At 47.2% G+C, this 16113-nt stretch overlaps 1 protein-coding gene across 3 annotated transcripts in view; it reads left to right on the top strand.

Moving 5' to 3' along the window:
• Positions 1 to 16113, top strand: part of MRAS (muscle RAS oncogene homolog) — a 76485-nt gene that overhangs the window by 32035 nt on the left and 28337 nt on the right. For 2 of the 3 annotated variants that reach the window (XM_054044484.1, XM_054044483.1), the window contains one exon: positions 11282 to 11492. In XM_054044484.1, the coding sequence (XP_053900459.1) occupies positions 11300 to 11492 (193 nt within the window). In that variant the 5' untranslated portion in view covers positions 11282 to 11299. Of the gene's footprint in view, positions 1 to 4028; positions 4052 to 11281; positions 11493 to 16113 lie in introns of those variants that run through there. The other variant, XM_054044485.1, reaches the window with a different exon arrangement.

Genomic DNA, 16113 nt, shown 5'->3' with positions numbered 1-16113 from the left:
CTGCGCAGTGGCCCGCCCATTGGCCCACAGAGCAGGCTCCGGCAGTTTGGGGTGTGGGTGGGGCACAGGACTCACAACGAAGTGCCCGATGGTTGGAGGTTAGGGCGCCCCAAGGCATCCGCCGCGCCCGTATCCGGCCTATCATTCTCCCCGTCCACCTCAACCTGTGGGGCCGTGATTTATTGACACAGTTCACTGCCACCATCCATATCAATGATTAGGCATACGGCCCTCCCCCTCCGTTGGCTCACTGACGAACCCGTATGGGTTGCGCAGTGGCCGCTTCCTTTAGAAAAGCTGGAGGCCCTCCAGCACTTGGTTAATGACCAGCTGAAGGCAGGACGTTTGGAGGAGTCCACTAGCCCCTTTAATACCCCCGTGTTTGTGATTAAAAAGAAATCTGGCAAGTGGCGCCTCCTGCAGGACCTTCGCGCCATTAACAAAATTATACAGCCTATGGGTCCCCTGCAGTGTGGTACCCCTAATCCCAACCTTATTCCCTGTGATTACCGGTTATTTGTAATAGATTTAAAGGATTGTTTTTTTACCATCCCCTTGCACCCTGAGGACCGGGTGCACTTTGCCTTCACTGTTCCGGTTTTGAATCACTCCCAGCCCACTCCACGCTATCAGTGGAATGTGCTCCCTCAAGGCATGTTGAATAGCCCCACCTTGTGTCAGCATTTTGTTGCGCAGGCCCTACGGCCCTTCCGCGCAGCACACCCAGATGCCTTAATTTACCACTACATGGATGACATCCTGGTGGCTCACCCCGTCCTCCCTGATGACTGGCTGGACGAACTGCGCCACCAGCTTGCGGCGTGTGGCCTGGTTGTGGCACCGGACAAGATCCAGCGTCAGCCACCCTTTTTGTATCTTGGTCACCGCATGCTCCAGTCATATGCCCGTCCAGTTTGTCCCGAGTTGGTATTGCCCAACCCTCTTACGTTTGTACAGCTTCAACAGTTATTGGGGTCCCTTAATTGGATTCGTCCTTTTTGCCCTCTGACTACCTCCATGCTGTCCCCTCTTTTTTCTGGCCTTCGGCAGGGCCGTCTCCCCGGAGATATCATTCCCGTTTCCCAGGAACAGCGCCAAGCGGTCACCCTCATTAACCAGACCCTGGCCCAGGTGTGGGTCGACCGCCGAGAAAGGGAACAGCCCCTTTTTGCCATTTTGCTTCCCACACTCTCACAACCGACAGCTGTCCTCGCCCAGGAGGGGGCGGCAGCGCGTCTTCGTTTAATTGAATGGATTTATTTGACCCACTCCCCTCCGCATACTATTCAGACACTCCCTCAACAGGCCGCAGAGCTGATTTTTAAAGTGCGAGAACGGTCCCGTACCCTCTTGGGTTGGGACCCCGTTGCCATTATTGTCCCCATCCCGGCTAAAGACTGGGAACGCACTGTCTCTTGCAGTGCCACCCTCCAATTGTCTCTTGCTGACTATGTTGGGGAAGTTAAATATCACATTCCCCCTGACCCCCGTCTTTCATTCCTACAACAACGTTGCCTTCACCTCCGGCCGTCCTTGTCAACCGTCCCCATTAAGGATGCACTTACCCTTTTTACGGACGGCGGCCCAACACGAGGTGCGGTCAGCTGGCAGGTGCAAGGCACTTGGCAAGTCCGCTTTACCCTGCCTCAGCGCTCCCCACAGCGCGCAGAGTTGGCTGCTGTCATCCTGGCCTGCCGATGCTTCCAGGATGACCCTTTTAATTTGATTACTGACAGTCTTTATGTTACTAATGTTCTTAAGTCTCTTCCAGGTTCCTATGTGTCGCCCTCCTGTGATGACAATTTGTTGGCCCTTTTTCTTACCCTGCAACAGCTCCTTTCCTCCCGCTCTAGCCCACTGTTTGTGGCACACATTCGCAGTCACACCACACTACCGGGCCTATTAACAGAAGGCAACACGGTGGCCGACCAGGCGGTCAAATCGGTGGCCTCAATTTTTTCCTCCCCAATCGAAAGCCACGCCTTTTTTCATCAATCCGCCAAGGCCCTTGCCAAGCAGTTCACTCTCCCATTGTATCAGGCGCAGGCCATTGTTCGCCAGTGTGACCTTTGCGCTTCTCTCTCCAATAGCCCGGAGGTAGGGGTTAACCCTCGTGGAACCTCGGCCAACCAGCTCTGGCAAATGGATGTTACACATTTCCCTCCCTTTGCCCCCTGGCAGTATCTTCACGTGTGTGTAGATACCTTTTCCCATTATGTGTGGGTCACCCCTCAGAAGGGTGAGGCCTCTCGTCATGTTATTAATCACATGATTCGCGCTATGGCAATCATGGGTCACCCATCCCATCTTAAGACCGACAACGGCCCCGCCTACTGTAGCTCGGCCTTTGCCTCCTTCTGTACCACGTGGGACATTGTCCACACGTTTGGTATCCCGTATAACCCCACAGGCCAGGCCATTGTGGAACGAGCCAATCGTGCGCTCAAACAAGCCCTGGTCCGCCAAAAACAGAAAGGGGGGATTCCCGTAGGCCTTCCTCCCCGCCAGGAATGGCTGGCTGCAGTGCTTTTTACCCTGAATCATTTGAATTTGACTGACAACTACTCTGCAGCAGAATGTCATTTTCGCAGCTACCAGGCCTTGCCCCGCCCCTTTGTTAAATATCGCAAGGCCCCAGACCCTCAGTGGCATGGCCCAGTGCCCCTTATAACGTGGGGACGAGGGCATGCTGCCGTTTCTCTTCCTACAGGTCCGTTGTGGGTCCCGGCGCGTAACGTCCGCCCGTGGCACGGCGATGGCCTGGCACCAGGGACTATCGAACCCCATTCCACAGTTCAACCTACATCTGCAGGATCCCGAGCGTCCTCGCCAGCGCCCCCCGCGGGGGCCCCCGCAGCGCATAACCTGGGGACAGGTTAAAGCCCTTTCATTGCAGGCCGAGCAGCTGCGAGTGCAGCAGCAGCTAGAACCTACCGCAGAAAATTACCTTGTGACATTGTTAGCTTGCCTTAATGCTAATTCACTCCTTATTTTGTGTGTATTGGGGAGTTTCCTGTTGGCCCCTAGCTGCCAAGGCGAACCCCAGATGGAGCAGCGGCTGCAGTTTAACACCTGGGTCCACCTGGCAGAAGTATTAAATCAATCTGATTTCTGCCTGGCCGTTGCCCTGGACATGCAAGGTCTGTTAAGTACCTGCCTTGTTCCTGTCTGTAAACCACCCAGCAACATCTGGGGTGTGAGACAGTGAAAGAAATGTGCTGTTTTAAGCTTGCTGATAATAGTTTTGTATGCAATAGCAAATTGATATGCTGAAATGCTATGCTTAAGTCATCCGCCAAGACGTTTTTCTTCCTTGGTAGGATTATATTTAGTTATAGCCACCCTTAGAGTGGATGAAGACCCTTTTATAGTATGGGGTCCTAGTTTTGATGTTTGACGTTTTACTTTGCTGCTTTGTTTAATGTATACCCAATCTAGTGGCATTGTGTATGCTACCCTGCGAGAGTGTTTTGTTTAAACACCGCATTTATAAAATAAAACAGGGGGAGATGTAGAGATGCATAGCTCCCGAATCGCCAGTCCACAGGCGCGGCAAACTGCTCCCATGGCTACGAGGCAGGAGTGACCTTCAATCCAGCGTTTGTGTTTGGGAAACTTATTTGGCTGATTTGATTGTACCCTCGCAGCTGGTGTTCACGCGCTCAAGAGATGGGTTCGTTATCTTATGTGCATGTATACTGCCTGGCTCTTCTATGCGCAAGAATGTAACCACTAAGAAGAGTTGTAAACAAAGTAAGGAGAGAAATAAAAACCCCAGGAAAAGTTTTCCTGGGAGGCTTTTTGCAAGAGGCTTGTAAAGCTCTCTAGCTACCACAGACCTGGCGTTCTGTTTCCTTTCCTGCGTCGTCACCACAGGATTAAGCAATTCCAACATTGCATGTTACTATGGATACTGTACATTCATTGTCATGCAGAGCTTCTCCGTCGAAGTCTGGATCTTTAATTGCAGTCACTTTAACCGCAAGATGAGGGGCTTGGTTTTGATCTTGACTTTAGATGCCAACTCTCTGAAACCAGAATCAGAGCTGAGGTATACAAGTGTTGTTGAAGTTAACGCAGCAAGTATCTGGGCCAAATTCTCAGTGTGTTTTTTGTAAATGGCAGTAGCTCTGAACTCAATAGCCCTAGGAGTTAAACCAGCTGAGTATCCGAGCCCCTTGTGCCTAGCAGCGGGTTTCACAGTAATAACAGGAGTTGTTACAATGTGTGTCTGTCTTGTAGCATTGTCCCATTAGGGTTGGCGACAAGCTGTTGGGGTGTGAGTCTGTTTAATCGTCTCTCGTTTTTTAATTTTTTTCTTTCAGCTTATGTACAGTGGTGTGGTTTTTTTTTTTTTCTTCTGTGCTTAGGGCTTGTCACATACAGCGCTACAGCGGTGCAGCTTTAGTGAAGATGCTCCTAACCAATGGGAAAGCTTCTCCCGTTGGTATAGTTAATCCACCTCCTCAACAAGCGGAGGTAAACTATGGTAGATAAACTGAGTTCCCTGTGGTTCACTTTGCACATATGTCTCAAATAAGTCCTTAACCCGAGGTTCTTGTTGTGTGTGGACCTCAAAGACTCCACGGCACTGTTTATAGGCTGAGTCTTTCTGTTCGTCATGCTGGTAGTGGCTGCCTTTCTGAGATGGCGTATTCATAGGCCATATAGATCAGCATTCCTCCATTGACTTACAGAGAGGTAGGCTGATTTACACCAGTGGAAGATCTGGCTCATCATTTGTAAAATGCTTTTTGGATCCTTTGGAATAAATCCGTGTATTCTACAATTATCACCACTCAGTTAACTCTCACATGCTGCCTTGAATTCAGACAGTAAAGAAAAAAATTGTGCATGCTTCATACTTCTGTCACACCAACTGCAGATGCTTTCTTCCTTGCAGTGCCTCATGTCTCCCCCTTCCTTCCCAGTCTGCGCACTCTACCTGTGTTTTACCGAACACAAGCGAGTAAGTCGGCCTGAGTGTCGTGTATTTGACGGAGTAACACGACCTGCTGATGTTCAACTTCTGTGCACCCTGGTGCACTTTCCAATGGGCATCAAGCTTTCTGGTTTAAGGTTTGACCTATTTGCCTGTGTAGATGGTAAACTCTTCAAGATGGCACTGTAATTTTTGTTGTGTTTGTACATTGCTTCACACAATGAGCCTTGATCCTGGCTTAATGGTCATAGGTGCTACTACCTTACAAATAATTAACAATAGTCTTGAGCGTGGCTGATTGCCATTAACAGAATTAATCAGACTAGATCTCGATTTCAGCATTGTTGAGTACAGAGTGTATATTTAATTCTCGCAGGCAGGCAGCTTGGGAGTTGAGGCAGTTTTAAGCACTGTAGCTGTTGCTCATTCTGCAGCTTCTATGCAGCCGTGACATCTGCAAAGCCCTTGTTTAAGTGACCACATGTAGACATTTGCTCTGAAACGGCCCACAAAGTTTTGTTAGCCATGATGGTTGTGATCTCAGTGGAAGGGATGGGATATGACAGGGGTGGGCAAACTTTTTGACCCGAGGGCCACGTCTGGGTATAGAAATTGTATGGCGGGCCATGAATGCTCACGAAATTGGGGGTTAGAGTGTGGGAGGGGGTGAGGGCTGCGGCTGGGGGGGTGTGGGCTCTGGGGTGGAGCCTGAAATGAGGAGTTCAGGGTGCAGGAGGAGGCTCCAGGTTGGGGTGCAGCTCCAGCTGGGGGGGCTGGGCTCTGGATGGGGGTACAGGATGAAGGGTTGGGGGTGCAGGTGGGTACTCCGGGCTGGGACTGAGGGGGTTTGGAGGGCGGGAGGGGAATCAGAGCTGGTGTTGGGGCACAGTCTCCAGGTGGCACTTACCTCAAGCAGCTCCTGGAAGCAGCAGCATGTCCACCCTCCGGCTCCTACGCGGAGGTGCAGCCAGGCAGCTCTGAGTGCTGCCCCATCTGCAGGTGCCACCCCTGCAGCTCCCATTGGCTGTGGCTCCCAGCCAATGGGAGCTGCAGAGGCAGCACTTGGGGCAGGGACAACCTGCGGAGCCCCCTGGCTGCCCCTACGTGTTGGAGCCGGACAGGGGACATGCCACTGCTTCCAGGAGCCATGCGGAGCCACAGCATGCACGCAGTGGGGCAAGCCACTGACCCTGCTCCCCAGCTGGAGCGCCAGAGCAGGGAAAGCCCTGGACCCTACTCCCCAGCGGGAGCTCAAGGGCCGGATTAAAACACATGGAGGGCCAGATGCAGCCCCCGGGCCGTAGTTTGCCCACCCCTGTGCTATGAGGAACATTCTGTCCAAGTAACATGAAAGGCTTTAGCTCAGACTTTAACAGAAGACATGCTTATTTAGAAGCTGGGTTTTTCTACTGCTTGTTTGTGTACACTGTAGGAACATCATTAGAAATATTTAAGTAATTCTGCTGCCTTTTCTTTAGGTCCATTTTCATCCACACTGGGCTGATATGATTTAAAAGTTTTCTGTTGCTGTTTGTTCGCTCTGAACAAACTAATGTCTGAATTTTCAATTCAATTTCTGCTGCTTCTCCGTAACGGGGATGGAGATGCCCCGCCCCCAAGGTGTGGCTCAAGCCTTCTCTGTCTTGCTTGCTGCTAGTAGTGGCTTCTCCCCTGATCTTGGGTTGTTTTTTGTGATGTCTGGTGACTCCTCCCTGTGCCTACGCACAAGGAGTGTTTTCTCTTGGTAAAGTGAATAATGCTACTAACTGGCAAGGAGGATAAAATCCAGAACATGCAAAACAATAAAGTACACAGCACAAACCCCCGCAAAAGAGATGAGACACCCCAACATAACAGTATAACAAAGGGGGGGACTTTATTGGGAGCAGGAAAATAGGATCTATGGAAGGAAAGGGTTACAGGTAACTTGTACATTTATAAACATCAACAATTTCCCACCTCCCAGCACTCAACTCTTCCCAACCCCCAGCTCCTTCCCTGGCAAATGACATACCGGGGATGCGTTCGGAGATGAGGGCTGCAGCCCTCTGAACATTGGCCAGCTTAAATCTCCTTACAGTATCTTCATCCCTGGATGGAGCAGGGTCCTCTCCTGGCTCCCTAGTCTGCAGTCCTGTGGAGGTCTCAGCTGGCTCTCAGTAGCTAGTTTTGGTTGGATCTTTGCTACTCTGGACGCTCGTCTGTGCAGGGCTGGAACTGCCTGACCCATGCACTGGATCCCATAGCAGTGTAAAGACTCCCTTTGACAGGAGACAGAGTTAATCAGAGACTCCCTGAGCTGTTCTGCTTCTCTCTGAGCTCCCAAACTCAAAGCTCACAACTAGCCTCTGTCTCCAAGTCAGGCTATCTCCATAACAGGCAATCTCCTGTCACTGGCCCAGCAAACTCTTGTTCATCTCACCCCATGCAGAAGCCTCCCTGTTGGCCTCAGCAGGAGTTTCTAGTCTATTCTGTGCCTGCCACTGACTCCATGCATGCTGGGAAATGGTGTCTGAGGGCTCTGGTAGCCATTATTGCTGTAGTGCCTTGGATAGGACCCCTTTGAAGCTCAGTCCACAGTTGGCCAACTCCAATTGGGGGATTACGCTATTCAATGTTGCCAGTTCCTCACTAGTTCTTCTAATGTGCACAAGGGCTATAGTTGAAATTTTACACTGTGGACTAATTATTATCATTGTACTTTTGAAAATATTTCATTGGGGTTAAGGTTGGGATTTCTGAGAAAGTTGAAGGGTTTAGTACTGAAAATAGAATTCTTCTGTCTACCGAGAAATAGCTTGTGGTTTATGGTGAGGTCAGCAAGTTGCATATATTTGTTCTCACTTGTGGCCTGCCTGCTACCAGATGTTTGAAAGCCAAGCTGTCACTCAGCTTGTCCAGAAACATCAGAGGACTAATATCTGCATATACTGTGAAGCACCTGGAAAAGAGGTGAATTCCTGGCCACATTGAAGTCAATGGGAGTTTTGCCACTTACTTGAATGGGGCCTGGTTTTCATTCAAGGTCTCTACCCTTTGGAGTGTTCAAGGAAAGGGTTTAGCTGGTTTTTATGGGATTGCACTGGGTACAAAGGAAAGGAGGATTTGACCTGCAACATGCAAAAGCAAGCAGTTATATTGATATGCTTAGTTGCCCCAAAACCTTCAGCCAAGCACATCACTCATGTATATGATGAGCTTGTGGTTAAGGAGACCAAGATCCAGGCAATAAGGGTTCATTTGCTAGCTCAGAGAGAGAGAGCGTGCGTGTGCACACACTCCCTAGGCAAGTCACTTAAACTTTGTATACCTCTGGTTCCCATCTGTAAATTGGGAATAACACTGCCCTACCTTGCAGGAATGTTGTGAGGATAAATTCACTAAGTTATCTGAGCATTTCACACAAACTTTGTGATGGACACCATATAAATATCTATGTACCCTCCCCCAATTCAGATGTTGCTGCTTGTTATAATGGACTGTCCCAGTTATTATGGAGGAGTTTCTCCAATTCCATTCTGAAAGTAGGGATGTTTCTCTAAATATCTAATTACCTATGACTGTTCATTAATACTGGCAGGTGTCCCCAGTATTTCTTTCCTATTAGCATGTCAATACTCAGCTCAGCTCAGGTGAGACAGAACCACTTATCTTTTAATCTTGCGGTCCGTGTCGTCTCAATGTCCCATTCCTCTGGCAACACTAATATTTCTCTTCCTTTTTATACATGATGGCTTTCTCTTGCAAGAAAACATAAATGAATGTTCAGTGAACCAATTCTAGGAGTATAAGGAGAGATTTCTAGTGCGTGATTCTGATGGGAGTTCAAGGAATTCAGCTCCTTACAAAACCTGGATCTGAATTTGTGTAACCTGAATTTATTCCCTCATTTGCAGAAGTACTACAGGATCAAGTTGTTCTCGGTGGTGTATATTATATGGGGGGAAAAAATCCCCATTTGGAAAATCGCATCTCAGCATTTAGCAGTGACTGTAATTGGGGATGAAATATCCAAACTTGTGTTCTACTTCTCAACAGTTCAGTTGCTGTGTGATGATCAGAGAAGAGTAATAAGAACTGGATTCTGGAAAGCATTAATGCATGTTCCCTCATGTCAAAATAAAAAACAAAAATCCACATATGTCACAGCACAGTGAATCTTTTTGGTTGCATTGTCCTTATGCTTTCTAGGCATGTAATTGCTGCTACACTTTGAGTACAACTCTGAGGTCCCTATCCTACCATGTAGAACACATGGAGCACAAGGAGCAGGGAAATGTGCCACTGAAAAATTAGACAAAATGTATCTCTAGCGGGGAGAGGCAGCGGGTGAGTGACTGGGAAAGAGTAGGATCTAGTGCTTATAGCCGCAGAAGAAGAGCAGGGACTCCCAAGTCTCATTCCATGCTGTGCATCTTATTCATGGTTCAAAGGCCGTCCAACAGAAGCTGTACTGAACTTGTCTCGAATGGAAGCGACTGTTGGCATTTCATAGGAATCAAAGATTTTCTGTCCCATATCCTGTATTGGACTGCTGAGCATGTTGTACATTCTGACATGCCAGTCATTTGCGCACACTTTCCTGTTGTACAATCAGCAAAGGATTCTGGGGCTGCCTCTTATTCATGGTTCACCATGCAAAACATTTCCTCCTGCTCAGATCAAATATTCAGTGAGGGTCAATCCCTGTGATCCTAGCTCCATGTTAACTCACTCTGCTAAATCTCCAACAGAAAGCATTGAGAGTTTTTTGCATATGTAAAGACGGAATGAAAACTGAGTAAGGTCTCTGGGATTCGGCCCTGAGTAACTAAAAGCTGGAATATGCCATTAAAGCACTTGCCTGAGTGGTGACCAGTGCAAAAATCTCTCCTTCCCAGTGGAGAGCTCTGGGGAAGCCTGTACCCCAGGGAAGTACAGCACCTAATGGGTGTCTGCCCCCTGCAGCCCCTGGGGAATGCAGCAGCTGTTCCACCCAGTCATATGAGCTCTCGTCTACTGCCAGACAACCCTGCTAGAACTAGCACTAGCTAGAAGTGGGCTTGCCAAAGTGTGTAGTCTCTAGAAAGCTGCTGGTTCTTGTGTTGTGGTAGCAATGCTCCTATGTGCATCCACACAGAGTTAAAAGCAAAACATAAATACTCTTCCTGGAAGGTTGCAACATAACACTCTTTATTTCTTAGAATTCAGAAGCAATCTAATACAACTATAACTAAATACAGAGAGACACGTAGGTAGCAGCCTGCTAAGAGCAGCAAGCCCTAACCCACATTGTGCCAGATTGTCTCTTTTGCTGACAGACCGCTGAGGCCCATTCCCTCAGATCCCCCTAGCCTGCAAGAAGGACCAGGAAATCCTTTAGAATTGAAGGTGATCGCCTTCCTGACAGTGAACGTGAATCCTGCATTGCTACCCTGGGTTCTCCTGTGCAAGCTATTCTAAACTTCATAGCGAGAGAGGACAAGCCTGCTACGTGCGTTTTCATGTCAGCTGAACCAGGATTTGAACTCTAACCTGCTGCATCATCCATCACACCCTATTATGGGTGTTTGCCTGGCGTTTAGCAGGCAAGGCCCAAACTATAACTGTCTCTTGGATGTATGATGTATGTAATATGACACACTCAAAGAACTGATGGCTCGGGATTCCTAATGGATTACGGTCACTAGTTCAAGTGCAACAAGAGTTGATAGTGACTGAAGAATCATTTGTAACTTAGCAGCTGTTTTGACCTTGTGTGCAGATTGATTTCATTGTCTCAGGCTAGTTGCTAGTGGAGAGGGAGCTGTGGGTGGGAGCTTTGTGACACATTTGGCACAAAGTAGCAGACTCTAGAAAGGGAATAAGCCGTGGAAACGTGGCCACCTTCCCTCCCATAGCAGTGGTCCATCTAGGTCAAGGTTGAGATGTGCGGGAAAAGGGGGAAGAGTTTGCATTGCCTCTGTGCTCTGCCAGTCCTGTCATTAAAAGGACTTTGTCCTTCAGCACTGCCCAGCCAGCACTAAAATCCTAATAAGAGCACAGATTGTGAGTGGCTTCTTGGAAACCAATGGTGATGAACAAGCGTCCGCTCTCACGCCTCCCACAGTCCCTGAGGCCTGCTGCTTGCAATAGCAGTCCCAATGGAGTACAGAAACTACTCACTCCTGCTCTTCTCCAGGATGCTGGAAAGGGAGCAGGGAAGATGCAAGGTCATGGTCCCCCTTCTCCCTCCACCAGTTCAGAGTGAGGTTAATGGAAGGAATCCCAGCTGTGACTCCTCATGGAAACCGGTATCCAGGTAGCCATCTTGTTGTTGCTAATGCACGGTATGAGTCAGTCTTTCCTTTTCTCCTCCAGGTCTGACCCACTGGAAACATGGCTACGAGTGCTGTTCCAAGTGAAAACCTGCCCACATATAAACTGGTGGTGGTTGGGGATGGTGGCGTGGGGAAGAGCGCTCTCACCATTCAGTTCTTCCAGAAGATTTTTGTGCCAGACTATGACCCAACCATTGAGGATTCCTACCTGAAACACACGGAAATAGATGGCCAGTGGGCAATTCTTGATGGTGAGTAAACCTCCTTCCACTTGGGTGTGTCCATTCTGACAGTCCCCAAGCATATCTGTGTACTGACCTTTTTCTATATCTTGTTGGGTTTAAAGGCATCTTCTACTCCAATTTAAGCTGTTTGTAATTATACTGCAAACCACCTTGTGAGCTATTTGTACGTGCTAGGCAACTGGCTTCTTGTAAAGCTACAGGACTCATGCAGGTTCATAAAAACCTATGCATTACCAGGGAAGTTTATGGGGGGGGTGCACTACGTTTAACTGCCCTATTTATGTGCCATATCAGTTCTTGTACAAATCATTCTGCAAATAGTAAATTCTCTTCATTGCGATGCCCTAGTGGGCAATCTTTCCCTTTCCGTGGCCCCCTGATCACCTGTTATAACCAGTGCTTGGAAAAGCCTCTTGCCTCAGGTGTATGTGAGTGTGAAACTTTCCCTGGCAAGTGAGGGACCTGGAATATGAACATAGACTGAGATACACCCGAGTCATCTGAAGGCATCCACATTAAGCAGAATTATAGTGCCTTTTGTTAAGCAGTCATTGCTATTAAATATCATTTGGGGTTAAATTGATTCTCTGGGGTGACGTCCTGCCTAATTGGTGTATGCTGTAATAATAGTAAATGGATACTTTGAGTGAGGACTACAATTAAAATAAATATCCACTGCAGAAGATTTTATCCTCCAATAATTAAAGAACTGTGGTACCAATTGCATCCCATCATGTGAGGGAATTGGTTCTGTGATGGGTTACATTTAAGTCCACCTTTTAACATACCAGTCAGATGCCTGTCTGCTGTGTGGTGGTGCTTGTAACGGAAGATAGATCACTTGTGCTTCTGTTCTTGTTCATGCAAGAAAAATAAACTGAACTGGCTAAAATTGCAACAGTCCTTTTTAAAAAAGGAAAATAGGTTGACCAGAAGCTCTAAGGGAAATTGTTCACTGTCAGAAATCAAATTCTTCAGATGGTTTTATTTACAACATGCAGTATCCAATATTAATGCATATGTATACTTGTACTTGGATGATGTAAACTGTGTGCTTCACTATGGTTTGTGTGACAAGTTAAGGAAATTCACTCCCCCTCGCTCCCCTCCAGCATTTCAACACAATCACGAAAAAGCAACAAAATCAGCCTGAAAATGGTATTGGTCCATAGTAATGCAGAAAAGTCTGAAGTATTCAATAAATATTTCTGTATGTATTTGGGGGGGGGGGGGGGAGATGATGTAGTCATTTCATATGGTGAGGATAATGTTCTTTCCAGTCCACTAATATCTCAGGATGATATTAAACAGCGGCTACTAAAGACAGATCTTTTTAAATCAGAAGGGCCAGATAACTTGCATCCAAGAGTTTGAGAAGAGCTGGCTGAAGAGCTCATTGGACCATTAATGTTGGGGTTTTTTTTTGTTTTGTTTTGTTTTTTTCCAATAAGTCTGGAGCGCTAGGGGAAGTTCCAGGAGATTGGAAGAAAGCTAGTGCTGTGCCAATTTTTAAAAAGGGTAAACAGACTGACCCAGATAATTATAGGCCTGTCAGTCTGACATTGGTCCCAGGCAAGATAATGGAGTGGCTGATATGGAACTCAATTTAATGAAGAATTAAAGGAAGGTAATATAATTAATGCTAGTCACGTGGGTTTGAAAAATAGATCCTGTCAAACTAACTTATTTTTTTTTAATGAGATTACAAGTTGCGTTGATAAAGATAATAGTGTTGATGTAATATACTTTAGACTTCTATATGGTGTTTGACTTGGTATTGCATGACATTTTGATTTAAAAAAAAAAAAAAAAAAAACTAGAGCAATATAAAACTAACATGGCACACATTAAATGGATTAAAAGTTGGCTAATAGATCTCAAAATGTAACTGGGGAATCAACATACCTGCTAAAGGATACTAGTGGGATCCCACAGGTACTAATTCTTGGCCCTATACTATTTTAACATATTTATCAGTGACCTGGAAGAGAACATAAAATCATCACTGATAACATTTGCAGGTAACACCCAAGCCAGGGGATGGTAAACAATGAAGTGGACGGATCACTGATACAGAGCAATCTGGATCTCTTGGTTAGCTGGGTGTGAGCAATCAATACATGTTTTAATACAACTAAATGTAAGAGTACACCTCTAGGAACAAAAAATGCAGGCCATACTTACAGAGCGGGGGACTATCCTGGGAACCAGTGACTCGGGGGGAGGGGCAGGAAATTGGGAGTCATGGTGGAATAATCCACTGAACATGAGGTCCAAGTGCAACAGTGTGGCCAAAAGGGGTAATGCAATCCTGGGATGCATAAACAGGGAAAATTTTGAGTAGGACTAGAGAGATTCTTTCACCTCCGTATTTAGCACTGGTGTGACCTGCTGGAATACTTGTTGCTGTTCATGGTTCAATAAGATAGTTCAAAGAAGAGCCCCAAGAATGATTAAAGAATTAGAAAACCTGCCTTACAGTAACAGAGGGTCCTATGGCACCTTTAAGACTAACAGAAGTATTGGGAGCATAAGCTTTTGTGGGGTAAGAACCTCACTTCTTCAGATGCAAGTAATGGAAATTTCCAGAGGCCGGTATAAATCAGTATGGAGATTACGAGGTTGGTTCAATCAGGGAGGGTGAGGTGCTCTGCTAGCAGTTGAGGTGTGAACACCAAGGGAGAAGAAACTGCTTTTGTAGTTGTCTAGCCATTCACAGTCTTTGTTTAATCCTGATCTGATGGTGTCAAATTTGCAAATGAACTGGAGCTCAGCAGTTTCTCTTTGGAGTCTGGTCCTGAAGTTTTTTTGCTGTAAGATGGCTACCTTTACATCTGCTATTGTGTGGCCAGGGAGGTTGAAGTGTTCTCCTACAGGTTTTTGTATATTGCCATTCCGGATATCTGACTTGTGTCCATTTATCCTCTTGCGTAGTGACTGTCCAGTTTGGCCAATGTACATAGTAGAGGGGCATTGCTGGCATATGATGCCATATATAACATTGGTGGACGTGCAGGTCAATGAGCCGGTGATGTTGTAGCTGATCTGGTTAGGTCCTGTGATGGTGTTGCTGGTGTAGATATGTGGGCAGAGTTGACATCGAGGTTTGTTGCATGGGTTGGTTCCTGAGTTAGAGTTGTTATGGTGCGGTGCGTGGTTGCTGGTGAGAATATGCTTAAGATTGGCGGGTTGTCTGTGGGCGAGGACTGTCCTGCCTCCCAAGGTTTGTGAAAGTAAGGGATCATTGTCCAGGATGGGTTGGAGATCACCGATGATGCATTGGAGAGGTTTAAGCTGAGGACTGTAGGTGATGGCCAGTGGAGTTCTGTTGGTTTCTTTGTTTGGGCCTGTCTTCTAGCAGGAGGCTTCTGGGTACACGTCTGGCTCTGTTGATTTGTTTCTTTATTTCCTTGTGTGGGTATCGTAGTTTTGAGAATGCTTGGTGAAGATCTTGTAGGTGTTGGTCTCTGTCTGAGGGGTTGGAGCAGATGCGGTTGTACCTCAGCGCTTGGCTGTAGACAATGGATCGTGTGGTGTGTCTGGGGTGGAAGCTGGAGGCATGAAGGTAGGCGTAGCGGTCGGTGGGTTTTCGGTATAGGGTGGTGGTAACGTGGCCATTGCTTGTTTGTACTGTGGTGTCTAGGAAGTGGACCTCCCGTATAGATTGGTCCAGGCTGAGGTTGATGGTGGGGTGGAAGCTGTTGAAATCATGGTGGAATTCTTCCAGGGTCTCCTTCCCATGGGTCCAGATGATGAAGATGTCATCCATGTAGCGTAGGTAGAGAAGGGGCATGAGTGGACGAGAGCTGAGGAAGTGTTGTTCCAGATCAGACATAAAAATGTTGGCATATTGTGGGGCCATGCGGATGCCCATAGTGGTGCCACTGGTCTGGAGGTATATATTGTCACCAAATTTGAAATAATTGTGCGTGAGGATAAAGTCACAGAGCTCAGCAACAAGCTGTGCTGTGTCATTATCAGGGATACTGTTCCTGACAACTTGTATTCCATCTGTGTGTGGGATGTTTGTGTAGAGAGCCTCCACATCCATGGTGGCTAGGATGGTGTTTTCTGGGAGGTCACCAATGCATTGTAGTTTTTCCCTCAGGAAATCAGTGGTTTCACAGAGATAGCTGGGAGTGCTGGTGGCGTAGGGTCTGAGTAGGGAGTCCACATATCCACACAGTCCTTCAGTGAGAGTGCCAATGCCCGAGATGATGGGGCGTCCAGGATTTCCAGGTTTGTGGATCTTGGGTAGTAGATAGAATAACCCCAGTCGGGGCTCTAAGTGTATGTTGATTTGTTCCTGTAGGGAGTGTCCTGAGTAGATGGTGCAGTTTCCTAGTGTATTCCTCAGTGGGATCTGAGGAAAGTGGCCTGAAGAATTTGGTATTGGAGAGTTGTCTGGCAGCCTCCTTCTGTCATGACATTATCAACAAAGAGGCTGATAAAGAAGGTGCTGTTGTCATCATGAACAGGAATGGCAATATACAAAAACCTGTAGGAGAACACTTCAACCTCCCTGGCCACACAATAGCAGATGTAAAGGTAGCCATCTTACAGCAAAAAAACTTCAGGACCAGACTCCAAAGAGAAACTGCTGAGCTCCAGTTCATTTGCAAATTTG

This window comes from Malaclemys terrapin, chromosome 11 (assembly GCF_027887155.1).
Source record: "Malaclemys terrapin pileata isolate rMalTer1 chromosome 11, rMalTer1.hap1, whole genome shotgun sequence".
Lineage (NCBI taxonomy): Eukaryota > Metazoa > Chordata > Testudines > Emydidae > Malaclemys > Malaclemys terrapin.
This window is presented reverse-complemented; position numbering and strand designations above follow the sequence as displayed.